This window comes from Hylobates moloch, unplaced genomic scaffold, assembly GCF_009828535.3.
Source record: "Hylobates moloch isolate HMO894 unplaced genomic scaffold, HMol_V3 SCAFFOLD_4, whole genome shotgun sequence".
Lineage (NCBI taxonomy): Eukaryota > Metazoa > Chordata > Mammalia > Primates > Hylobatidae > Hylobates > Hylobates moloch.
Window position 1 is genome coordinate 103,351,323 of NW_026652279.1, and position 13,764 is coordinate 103,365,086.

Below are 13,764 nucleotides of genomic sequence, written 5' to 3' on the forward strand. Positions count from 1 at the left end.
ATGTGCCTGTAGTCTCAGCTACTCAGTAGCTGAGTTGGGTGCTGCTTGAGCCTGGGAGGCAGAGGCTATAGTGAGCTGAAATCGTGTCACCACACTCCAGCTTGGGCAACAGAGCAAGACCTTGTCTCAAAACAAATAAACAAAAGGAATGCTCGAAACTCATTAATAAGAAAATAAATAACCCGATTTTAAAATGGGCAAAAGATCTGAAAGATATTTTATTAAAGAAGATACACATAAAACAAAATGCTCAACATCATTAGGTGCTAGGGAAAACACAAATTAAAATCATAATGAGAAATCACTACACTCACTAGAATGGTGAGAAACTGACAATACCAAGTGCTGACAGGGATGCAGTGCAACTGAAATGCTGATAGAATTTCATTTCAAATATTCATTGCTGATAGAAATGCAAAATGGTATTTCTACTTTGGGAAATAGTTGGGCAGTTTCATCATATGATGCAAAAATGCCATTCCTAGGCATTTACTCAAAAGAAGCAAAACTTTATGTTCACTTAAAAACCTGCCCACAAATGTTCATAGTGGCCTTACTCTTTATTGTCCAAAACTGGAAACAACCAATAAATATGTCACCTTGTGAATGGATAAACAAACTGTGGTATATCTATGTAATAGGCAACCACTGGCAATTAAAAAAAAAAAAACACGAATGATACACACATAACATAAAAAATAAATAAATAAATGATTCTCAAATGCACTGTATTAATTGAAAGATGCCAGACTCAAAAGACCACATACTATATGATTCCATTTATATAATATTCTGGTAAAGGCAAATCTATAAGAAAAGAAATCAGGTCAGTGATAAGTTGTAGGTAAGTGGAGGCACTGACCACAAAACGGAATGGGGGAAGTTTTTGGGGTGATGAAACTCTTCTATATCAAGTGTGGTAGTGGTTATCCAACTATTTGTGTCTGCCAAACTCACAGAACTATACACTAGAAATGGTGAATTTTACTGTATATAAACTGAGCTTAAGAACCAACGTACACTGTACTTTAAAAACATCACCCTGTCTGATGTGTGGAAAAGGGTAGGAGGGGAAAAGAGTGGAAGAGGTAACAATATCATAAGGCTATGGCAACATTTCAGTGTATGATGGTGGTGCTTTGGATGGGATATTGGTAACAGAATTGGAGACAAGTGGGTGGATACAAGATATATTTGCAAGGCTGTATATCAGGACATGGTGATTGCTGATGGATGAGATGTGGAGGATGAGGGAGAAGAGGTATCAAGGTGAGTCCCAGATTTCTGGGTGAATGAAGGTGCACTAAACTCTGGTACATAACTTCTTGTAATTCCTGGAATGCTCTGCCAAGTCCTTGCATCTTTCACATGGAGTATCCCTTTCCTGGACCAAATCCTTCAACTGATTAACTCTCATCTTTCAAGAGTCAACTCATAGTCTCCAGAATGGATTGTAAACTTCTCCTTTGTGTTTATATATCACCTTGTGAATATTCCTATCTTATTACACTGTACTAGAATTGTCAGTTTATTCATCTGCCTCTTCTACCACAAAAAACATTTTAAGGAAATGGTGATTTATTTTCCATGAGTTTCAGTTGGGAAGAAACTAATTCCAAATGTTATCATATAATCAGAACTTTTCAAACCCTGTTACAGATTATTATAATACATTTAGCATTATATTTGTGAAGTCCACACTAATACAATGCATATAGACACAAGATAATGTGTCACTACCACTGTGATGTAAAAAAAAAAAAAGTCAATGAATCAATGATCAAACTTTTTCATAGTTATCTGTTATGATGAATGCCAGTGTGGTTCAATAAGAATAGCTCTAAACTTGGGATTAGAAGATTGTGGGGCAAATCTGGGCACTGTTGTCCACTGGTGGGGTGATCCTGGGCCAGTTATTTTAGTTCTGTGTCAGAATATTTTCATGTACAAATTAGAGAGCATGCTAACAATAGGATGGGGTTTTAAGGAGTAAGTGAATTTATACAAGGAGAGGAGATCATCCCAGGAATTGGATACTTTATGCAGTAATAAATATAAATTGACTTTCAGAGTGCTGTTAAGTGAATCAGTCTGCATGATAAGCCCCTGACTTTCAGTCTTAGGAGTTTAAGACAAAAGGCAGGCCTCAGTTTCTATGCCTAATACACTAAGACTTTTTAAAAGGCTCTGTGAAAACATCTTTTAGGTAAAGTTACTGCATATATTATAATATAAATGAAGATGAGTTCTAACAGCAGTGGCCACAGTCGCACACTGTGAAAATGAGTAAGAACTTTCTGAATACAGACAGGTCTTTTTAGTTACTTCTAAACTTGTCAGAATGATCAATTTTTATAAGTATGAAATGATAAAGATAAATTAAATATCCTCTGCCAAAAGGAAGCTACTTTAAACCACCTTTGTAAATTAGGAATTGGTGAGTTCCTTCTTACCTTTTGGGTAGATATCTTTTAGAGGGACTTCTCCTGGGGGTAAAATCCTCACTACCTGATTCGTATCTAAAAGAGTCACACAATTGCTTTGTTTTGGAGTCCCACTTTTCTTCTTTCCTCTATAGAATGATGTATCAGTGCCACTTCGTTTATACAAAGATGATGATCTCTTCCAAGAATAAACTTCACTGGGTGACTGAAAAAAAGAAAGAGATTAAAGTACTGAAGTACCATATACTACATTCACCACAACCTTAACAACACAGCCCTTTAAGCAGATACTAGTGGGAAACTAATGTTTCACAGGTATAAGAAAATCAAATTATTGGCTGGGTACAGTGGCTCATGCCTGTAATTCCAGTACTTTGGGAGGCCAAGGTTGGTGGATCACTTGAGTTCAGGAGTTTGAGACTGGCCTGGGTAACATGGTGAAACCCCATCCCTACAAAAAATACAAAAATCAGCCAGACATCGTGGCACATGCCTGTATTCCCAGCTACTGAGGAGATCTTGTCTTAAACAAACAAAAAATAAATAAAGTCATTTGGATGTGGTACAGGAGGTAGCTGCTTTGTCAATAATCATAACTTTCAGACAAGTGTAAAATATACAAGTTAAATTTTTCATCTTGAAATCAATTACAACTAAACAGAAGAAATACAGGAATTAGTTAAAAAATAAGTAAACAGCTATACATAATAGAACATAACTAGCATTTTTAAAGCCCTGGGAGGGCTTCAAAAGTGATTGGGCCCCTTCCCAGTCATTCTTTCTCTCCCCTAGATTTTACTCTTCTGGAATTTTGTGTTATTTTTTCCTTGCTTTACTTTAAATTTTTACCACATATGTATTTATCCTTCCTAAGATCATAAAGATAATTTCTTATGCTTTTTCTAAAAGTTTTAAGGCTTTATCTTTCACAGTTAAGTCCTTAGCCTATCAGGAATTAATTTTTGTGAATGGTATGAAGTGGGTATCTGCATTCATCCTTTTCTCGCATGTATAGCTTATTGTCCAAATACCACTAACTTTTGCCCGTAGCAACAGTATCATAAAACACAGTTTATATGCAGATATCTGTTTCCGGGCACTGCATTTTGTTCTACTGTGTATTTTTCTATTCCCAGGCCAATACATGGTCTTAGTTACTGAAGTTTTATAATTATCCTTGAAATTTAATAGGAAGAGTACTTCTGTCTGGTCCTTCTTCAGAGATGTTCTGGTTATTGTTTGCCCTTGCAATAGTGAGTTGCATTAGCTCTCTGCGTCCTTGTCAGTACTTGGTATTGTCAGTGTTTTTTTTATTTTAGCCATTCTAATGGGTAGGTACTAGTATCTCATCATGGTTTTAATTTGCATTTCTTTAATGACTAATGATGTCCAATAACTTTTCATGTACTTATTTGCCATCCCTCTATCCTCTTTGGTTAAGTGTTTGTTCAAGACTTTTGCTCATTTTTTTTTTCACATTTACCTTTAATTTTGCTTCTATATTTACCTAAATACATTGAAATCTATGAATTCACAAAAATATATCCAATTCTACTCTAATAACTACATGGTTCATTCTAGTTTTCTTCCTTTTAGTATCTATAATTCCCCTCTCCAACAGTTAAAAATTTGTTTTCATTATCCTTAATGTATTTTGTTACCCTTCACATATTTACTTTCTTGCTCAAGTCCACTGTATGTGACCCATCTCCCATCTCCACCACTAACCTTACTCCCTGGGCGGATGCTCTACTCTCCCTGCTTGGGTCCTGACAGCCCATATGGGGCCTCACTCACACAGGGACACATACTTCACCTTACTTGGGCTCCTACAACCCACTCCAGGCTGCCGCTTCACAGGAATGCCATCTTCATCCTGCTTGGGCTTAATATCCATCACTAGTGGTTACCTCTCTCCACCATAGATGTCCTTACCTTGCTTGGGCTCTGATCTCTGATAACTCACACTGGCCTACTATTTGCTCATTTGTAAAATTAGGCTATTTGCCTTCTGACTGTTAAGTTTTAAGAATTTTTATAGACTCTAGATACCAGTTTTTGTTGGAAATGTGGTTTGCAAATATTTTCTCCCAGCCTGTAGATTGTCTTTTCATTCTCTTAACAGTGTCTTTTAACAGAACTCAAATTTTAAATTTTGATGCAGCACAATTTATCAATTTTCTCTTTATATATCATGTCTAAGACACTATTACCATGTTTAATAGAAGTGGTAACAGTGGGCATCCTTGTTTTATTCCTAATAAGAAAAGAAAAGAAATACTTTTGATGTTTCACCATTGAGGATGATATTTGCTACAGATTCTTATAGCTATTTGGTATTAGATTTTAAAAGTTATATAAGTAATAATTAAGATGCCACTGATAACTCTATGAAAAAGTTAATAAGAGGTAGCATACTCATTTGTCAATAGTTTTATAGAGAATCCAAAGAAGTTCACATAAAGCAAGAAGGCAGTGTGGTGTGGTAAAAGGATGTGTGTTAAAGGGCTGGCTAGTCACACTTGAGCTCAAATCCCATTGCTTATAATCTTTGTGGCCTAGGGGATATAAGCTCTGTCTGTTTCTGTTTTTTCATTTCTAAAACCTGATAGAATTGTTGCAAAAATTAACTATCATGTATGAAAGGGCTTAGAGTAGCACACTGCCTATTCTGTTGTGGCCTAAAAATATTACTGTCATCTTAAAGGCTGCCTAGCTGACTCTAATCTTCTATTTAGCAAATATTCATTAAATATCTCCTATGTGGTAGGTACCACACTAAGTAGCAGGGATATAGCTTTTAATTTAACAAGGCCACTAGTCTTACAGGCTATAAGAATTTCTATAAGGTTAATACAAACAGTGCCTTAACTTAGCTTTTATTTTCTAACTTTTTATAATAACATTATATTTCTATATTGATTTCTTCAATCAGAAGAAGGTAATTAGAAGATCAATTTTTAAAATAGTTTTACCTCCAGAAAAAGTCCCAGTGTTTTTTTTACAGCCGCAAACATTGTAGAAAGCATATAAAACACATCTCTTTCATATCAAGGCTGCTGTAAACACTGTAGTTCAATAACATTTCATTTCAAATTATATGATAGCAGATGCTTTTAACTTGATAATTAGGAAAACATACGTCAGAGTTCTAAGCCACATATTATCCATTGAGTTTTAGATTTCAAATCTTATATCCTGAAGTACCCAGCATTCGTTAACTATATTAAAATTTTGAGGCATACAAAATTGGAGTACTGTCAAGCAGAGCCCATATTTTTATCTTTAAATAATTCTATCATCCCATCTAAAAGCTACAAAGGAAATTATAAAAATTAAATGTTTAGTCAGAACACATGGAGCTACATCTAAGGTTATTAGATGGCAACTTGGACTGAAATAACTTTTATAATTAATTTCCCCACATTTCCATCAGAGAAAGATTTGCCCAGTTTCACCTACAGTCAATTCAAATAGCTTCTCCTTTATAGGTAACAGTAGATAACAGAAGGGCCCATTTAAGAGAAAAATCAATTGAGACAATTAGCCATTATACTATAACCTAGATGCTGCAAAGATATGATAAACCAGAGCAAAACTCAATGGAAAATAAATCTATCTTCATGACCGTTGAAAATTTTAATCTGCAATAATGACAACCCAACAAATTTAACTTTACACAGGAACAAAAAACCAAATATCGCATGTTCTCACAAGTGGGAGTGAAACATCGAGGACATATAGACACAAAGAAGGGAACAACAGACACTGACACCTACTTGAGGGTGGGGAGTGAGAGGAGGGTGAGGATCAAAAAACTACCTATCAGGTACTATGCTTATTACCTGGATGACCAAACCATCTGTACAACAAACCCCCGTGACATGCAATTTACCTATATAACAAACCTGCACATGTACACTTGAACCTAAAATAAAAGTTAATAAATAAATATATAGAATGTGTAGATGGAAAAATAATTAACTTTAAAAAATTCTAGAAGACATGATAGAAAATTACCATCAGAAGGTTAAGCATTTAAACTGTATTACATGAACTCCCACATATGGAGAATACTCATTTCCCCCTACTAGATTCTATCATTGCATTACACTTTCAGTGTTAATTTTTAAAGTGTAATGAAACTATTTAGGTATAACATATTTTCTACTGACTGATTTGGAAGGCAGACTTGATCCAACATGTTTACCAGGAAATTATATTTTTAATAACCCCTCAAACAGGCTTACAGATTATAGGTCAAACTAAGGGAAAGAAATATTTATCCAATAATTTAATAGGTGCTTACCATGAGATCTGGAAAACCAACAACTATTGTAGCATAATTGTTCTCATCTGAGAGAATTCTGTTGGGAGAGGCAATCTTTTGTTCCACAGCTGAACTTAGATGTTCAGATGATAGTTGATCACTGGAAATTTTATGAGGTATGCTGAACTCTGTTTCTGAAAAGTATCAGAGAAACATTAGACACCATATGCTCCTGAAATGCTCCAGGAATTAATTTTTTGCAAGATTTTATTCTCAACAAGTCAAATGGAAAAGAACAAGTTAAAAAAGAGAAAACAATTTAAATTACATTCATGGGCTTTTGTTTGAAAAAATGCTGTTTTTATAATCAAGGCATCTTGCCAAAGTGATCTCAAGTATTTATAGAATCCAAAATTTTATTAGGAATAAATATTATAATTAATAGCTCCCTGTAGAAAAGATGTAAAAACTGACCCAACAAAGGGTTGGCAATGGTATGTTTTAGATTTTTTTCATAAGGACTATTCATCCCCCAAAACTGTGATAAATTAAGTAGAAATCCCAATGGTCTGCAGAAAAAAGATGTTATCCTAAATTATACTTGCAACCTAAATGTATATAAAAATACTGATCTGTCAGTTAAAAAAATTCAAGGACAGAGCTTACAACAGTGAACTTCCTTATGACAATTTGAGATAGTAGATTCTTATTTACTATTTCTGGTGTAGTGACTAAGTTTTTTCTTTTGGTGTAAACTTAACATAGGCTGGTGTTTTGTTCTTAAATGATTCTAGAAGACAGTATGTGTACAAGCATGCACTCACACAGCCATAAACACAGATGACATAGTATTTACCTTGTGTAACTCCAAACCCTGTGCTGGGCGGCTCCTCTTTCAGCACATACAACTGGCAAACCCCACTGCCCTCAGATTCGATGTGTGCAGGCTTAGTTAAAAGATATTTCCTGCAAACAAACAAAACATCTAGCTTAAGTGAAATTTTTCTTTTTCTAATAGTCATAAGGCCAGACTAAGAAAAATTAGATTCTCCTCAGCCTCTTTTTTATAATTCCAGTATAATTTGCAGTTTTGGAGTTTCATCATGAATTAACAAGTAACTTCTCAACACTGTGTTAAAGAGCAGTGCACAACAGCAATACAGTAATGAATGTGAGGCAAAAATCCAATGCTTCCTATAAGAGAAAGGGTTGTGTGGGGGGAAGCAACTCTAATGGGGTACACTCTTATTATCATGTAGCCCTCTCTTGATAAAACTCTGATCAGCCAGGAAAGGGGAGTATGACTTCTGATTTGTGATCATCTAAGAGACAGATGCCCTCACAACTGTAGTCTCCTTGATCTACTTATTTTTAACATTTCTAAAATATGGATGTATATATAGGCAGAAATCCTCTGCAATGAGATACTTCTGCTTGTCAGCAGAGGGGCAGAAAGAGTCTGCACTTAGCTAGTGGAGTTGTGCATGAGGGAAGGTGCTCAAAGTTGACACTGCCTTTCATCAAGAACTGCACAGTCCAATGGGTCAGATAACATAAACATAAACATAACCACATCCAAACCAGAATACACAAGATAAAAAGAGAAAGAAACTTCTAAGGTGTGAACTCTGTGAATTTACAAAGAGGCAACAGCTCTAGCATGGAGACTGTGGCTCTTTGAAGGGAAAATCTACTTTGAAGTATCTCCAGTTTAGCAAGAATACAGTGAATTCTCAAGGTACAAACAGGAAAAAGCCCAAATAAATATGGATCATATGAAAAAGCCATGACTTTTTAACTGTTAATTTCAATGCCATTTTCTGAGAAGTGACATTTATTTTTTCTCTCCTCCTCAATTCTTATAAGCCTCATATATAGAGATGCTGCCAAACACAGAAATTGTTAAAAGACAGATACAGGAAAGACACAACAGTAAAGATGTTGAATAATTGATAAATAAGATTGAGCTACAACATACTCCATGACACACTATATAAAGCCACTCACTGATTTGTTTTGCTCTCCACCAGAAGCCATTTGTCCTCTGCTACAAGGAAAACTGTCTTAAGGTTGATGGGAAGTGAGATGGTGTGAGTTCGCCCTTCTAGAACATCCAACACAGTCAGGCTGTTCCTGGAAAAGAAGAAAACTGTATCTGAAAGGAAATGGTGAGGATAATGGTTGAGTAATCTGGCGTAATCATTTCATGATACATTATGCAACCCGTAAAAAGAATGTTTTTAAGACTAAGTAATAATATAGAAAAATGTTAATTGAAAAAAAAAGATATGCAAAATTCTAAACTACGTCAGGGTGTGTATAAGTAAAAATAATGGAAAGTAGTAACTATTGCCATGTTAGAAGTGGCTATGTCATGGAATTGTGAGCACTAGCTTTTCTTATGTCTGTTTCTCAATATTCTGCAATGTGGGCAAGTTACTTTATATTAAAACATTCATAATTTGGTTACATTCACTTTATAGTAAACAAGTATAATCAAAATAGTAATTGGAATGGGCCAAATAAGAACTCCAGTTTAAATCCTCTATAATAAAGAGCTCACCCTTTTTCTTTGTAGAATACCAGCCAGTTTTTGTGTGAAAATTCTTTACACATTTTATAAGTTTCCTAAGGACAAACAAAACAAGATATTCACATTAAATGTGTCAGATATGGTCATGTACATCTTTAGCTACTTCCCCTTAAATAAAAGTTCTTCAACTTGTAAAACATGTAATTCTCAAACAAGCTATCTATTTATCTACTCTAAGACTCTTATGGTAAAATGGATTAAACTATATATCAAAATTTACTGTGAACTCTGTACTAAAACCTCTTATTTAAAATTTTAAAAACAACATCAAACATTGTTAAGCAATAACAGGCTATCTAATGATTAACCATGGAATTTACACCATAAAATAAACACATGGGAAACACTTTGTTTCTTATATTAGAATACATTTATGACATTTTAAAATATCACTTTTTTCATAGTCTTTTAAGACCTAAGTATGTTGACTTGCAGGGCAGAGGGTAAACCTTATTTTAAATCCATTATTTTTTTCTGAATGGCAGAATAAATTCTCTTGTGTTGGCCTAAACTATTTACTTACTAGTTTAATTTAGTTAATAAACTAAAACACTTATTTGTCTAATAGAGGAAATTAGGTATCATACCCACAGTTTTATCATATAAATCCAAAACATAACTACATAACTGGAAAACAGGTTAAATTGACTTCATGATCAGAAATTTGTTAGAAATACCATATTCAAATAGTTTTTAATTTTCTCTTACTGTTAGTCCAGTCCTGGCAAATCTTCATGCAAGTATAATGTCATAAAAAGAATTTACTGATATTTAATTATACACATATCTATGGTTATATATATCATGTTAAAATCTATACGTGCATAACAGGAAATTCTCTTGCGCATTACAACAAACAAAAGGCACTTAAAGGGATGGGCATGCATGCATCTTTCTGGTTAGAAAGCTATAGAAATCCTTGGCAATTTGCTGGACAAATGTGGTGTTTCTTACAGCTTCTTCTTTGTTCCACCAGAAAGGTTTCTTAGATGTAAGCTTCTCTGAAGGGAGGATGAGACGACGAAGGGCCCGGCCAGTAGTATCTAACAACAGGATAACATTACTCTGCAAATGATATAAACAGTGAAAAGCTCAAGATTTGTTCTGTTTTCTTTTTTTTTTAAAGCAGCAACCTCTTGGCAACCTGACAGTGAAGGTTATAGTGATAAATCAAAACAAAGACAATATTGTAATACTTAAGAAATATCACAAAGACATTAAGTGATTTTTCTTAATGAAGAATTTAAAATTTTTGGTGGTTTTATGAAGACATTTCTAAATATGTGATGCAGAAAGTATTCTCTTTAAATATTTTTATGTAAAAACCATTCCCTTTTAAATATAAGCTAGTTGAACCATGATTCTGTTTTATTATCTAGTTATAGGGAAATTACAAGGACTGATGATTTTAAGAAGTTCATCTACCTGTACCAAAATTATACTTACAGAATGCTCTGCTGAAAGCTCTCTTATATTGTGCATAATTAAATCCAGGTTCAATTTAGAAAATAGGTATAAAATAGATATAAAGATGAGTAGGCAAGAAATATGAAGGACTCCAAGAAACTAGCTAGTAATGAGTGTTCCTTCATTTGGAAATTCACCAAGCTTGAAGAACTTGGTGCTGTAATAAAGTACAAACAACAGATTTCTGCAGCATTATTAATCATAGCTGTGCAATGATGTAATCTTTCAGTAATTAGGATATGTTTTTTAAGAAAATAAATAAACCTTATGTGTTGAAATAAATGAACTGAAATACATGAAATAAAAACTTAACATTGAGAAAGCCAGAAAAAATTAAATATTTTAAATGGATGCAAAGAAGTTGGCTTTTTAGTTAAAATATAAAGAATTTTGAAGATTAGACTAACAGGTTTGCAGAAAGGTACCTGCAAGTTATTTGTCAGACCTCATTGTTATGCAGGTGTCTTTTCTTTCTTTGTTTTATTTTATTTTAAATGTGGGGCTCCTCCAGTTATCCTAACTCTTGTGAACTTTTCATTTCAAGAAGAATTTCTTTTGGAGAAAATAAAGTCACAAAGCACATGAAGAATTAATACAAACCTTGAAAAATATAGAAAACAATAAAATGTGAAGTGTTTTTTCATTTATTCCATAATATTGAGGAGCTTATATTCAATATATAAAGAATACAACAATGAATTAATCATGACCCTTGCCTTCTGTCATATAATTTAGTTAGAGAAATAAAAAGAAATGTAAAAAAATGAATGATGCATCTGCAAATCTAGCATCTCAGTGTGGTTTTAATTTTATTTTACAAGCTAATTTTGTGGAAGTGTTCAAGAATTAAAATAGTATTTGCACCATATAACTCACTTCACACCATATACTCTGTATTTGTATTAAAAAATTTTACTAAGCATGTTAACAAAGCTTAAATTTCTTTCATAAACATCACCCTTAGAATGTATCATTCTAAGGCTGGGCGCGGCGGCTCACGCTTGTAATCCCAGCACTTTGGGAGGCCGAGGCGGGCGGATCACGAGGTCAGGAGATCGAGACCACGGTGAAACCCCGTCTCTACTAAAAATACAAAAAATTAGCCAGGCGTGGTGGCGGGCGCCTGTAGTCCCAGCTACTCGGAGAGGCTGAGGCAGGAGAATGACATGAACCCGGGAGGCGGAGCTTGCAGTGAGCCGAGATCGCGCCACTGCACTCCAGCCTGGGCGACAGAGCGAGACTCCGTCTCAAAAAAAAAAAAAAAAAAAAAAAAAAAAGAATGTATCATTCTGTATAAGATATAATTCTCCATTAAGAATGTGTGTTAGAAATATTCTTTTAAAAATTAACATACAAGAAGTATCATTCACCACTACTTGACAGTTTTGAAAATGGTAATGATACCTTAGAGTTTTCCTTAAGAAAAAAATAAAATTAAGTTAAAAATTTCTAATCTCTATTCTAGATTCAATATTTTTTGAATTAAGTATTTTTTGATGGAAAAAATCTTTCTTGTATAATAAATATGTACAACATTAAAATGAATTCTTAGCACTTAAGCAATTTGGGATAATATTAGCCTTTGTAAGCAAAAGTAAGTCCTAAAAATGTTTCATGCCCAAAAATGAGTAAACATAAGAATAGGCAGTTGATTAAACAAATATGATCAAGCAGAAAAAGAAGTTACTATCGTCTTCCATTTTTCTACCTTTTTAGGGTCTAATACTTACATATTCATAACATGGCATAAGTGAACTAAAAAACTGTATCTTTCTAAGTGACAGAAAACATGTATTTCCAGCCACTGCTGTATTTAGAATTAGTTTATAAGCAGTTGGCAACATGAAGGAGTTCTGTTGCTCCATCCATCCTTTTAGATGTTAATGGTTTCCTTCTGTAAATGACTAATGATAGATTCTGTCTGGGTTTAAAAATAGAATTTTGCGTCACACATGAGTACACGTAACTGTGGCTTTGGCACTCCTTTAAGGGGGCAGGGAGGAGACGCAAGTGAGCAATTTTATTATGTTTGTATTTAACTGGGAGAAAAGTAACCTCTGGATGACCTCAATGTCCCTAAATCTGAAATTCTAAACTTTGTACAGATGTAATAAATAATCTCATGGGGAGTGGGGGAAGGGGAGAGTCTCATTTTTAGGCATGGCAAAGTTTCCCTTTCCTTACTTAAGATTTTATTTTAGCAAGGAATTTTTGAAAAACTTCTTAAACTAACCAGGCATATGCATCTGTAGCAAAGCTTTACGTTAAAAAGACAAGGAATAGCCAAATTCATGGAAGTACTTCTCTACAATATTTTTGCTTCATTTTCAGTTAGGGTAGAATGAAGAAGAAGGAATTGATGGCAGTCTACTTATTTTTCATTCCACTAGAATTATTTATCAGTTGTTAAATTTCACAGCTGTGTGCTCTTCACATGGAATTTTATAGGTCTGACATCTTGACAGAGGTATATTGTAAAATAATTAAGATACTTCCTCTGGGAAAAGAGAAGGCAGTTTAGAGGACAGGTAGAGAGGAAGTATACAGATAAGGTGTGCAGGTCTGCTCAGGGTTCCGAAGCAGTTTTCTGGAAAACTTGAAACTGCGGCCAAAGGGATAAGTAAGGCAGTGTATGTATAAGGAGGCAAGATGCTGGTTATGGAAGTCAAGCACAGCTTCACAATGAAAATCAGATTTTCTTTCATGAAAGCAATTGAAATTAAACAGGGTATTAATCAGCAATGTTACCAAATAATTGGACCTTTTGAGGAAATAAAACTCTTGCTGAGAACCTACAAATCTGGCACTTTTATTAAAGAATTTGTGTATGTAAATTTGACAGCTAATTTGACAGCTGAAAATGTGGCAGGACTGTTTAAATATTCCAAATGTAGTCTCATCCAATTTTGACTGACTTACTAAATTAAAACCACCAAGATATCATGTACCTTTTATGACAGATTGTTTTGGCTATAAAGTTAAATTCAATG

At 34.1% G+C, this 13,764-nt stretch overlaps 1 protein-coding gene across 1 annotated transcript in view; it reads right to left on the reverse strand.

Annotated features, from left to right (window-relative positions):
* VWA8 (von Willebrand factor A domain containing 8) overlaps nt 1-13,764 on the reverse strand; it is a 427,846-nt gene that overhangs the window by 130,152 nt on the left and 283,930 nt on the right. Inside the window, exons 30-35 of the mRNA XM_032150771.2 lie at nt 10,262-10,372; nt 9,278-9,342; nt 8,722-8,847; nt 7,571-7,680; nt 6,754-6,908; nt 2,454-2,649 (exon numbers count right to left, since the gene is read on the reverse strand). Of these exons, the coding sequence (XP_032006662.1) occupies nt 2,454-2,649; nt 6,754-6,908; nt 7,571-7,680; nt 8,722-8,847; nt 9,278-9,342; nt 10,262-10,372 (763 nt within the window). The remainder of the gene's footprint in view (nt 1-2,453; nt 2,650-6,753; nt 6,909-7,570; nt 7,681-8,721; nt 8,848-9,277; nt 9,343-10,261; nt 10,373-13,764) is intronic.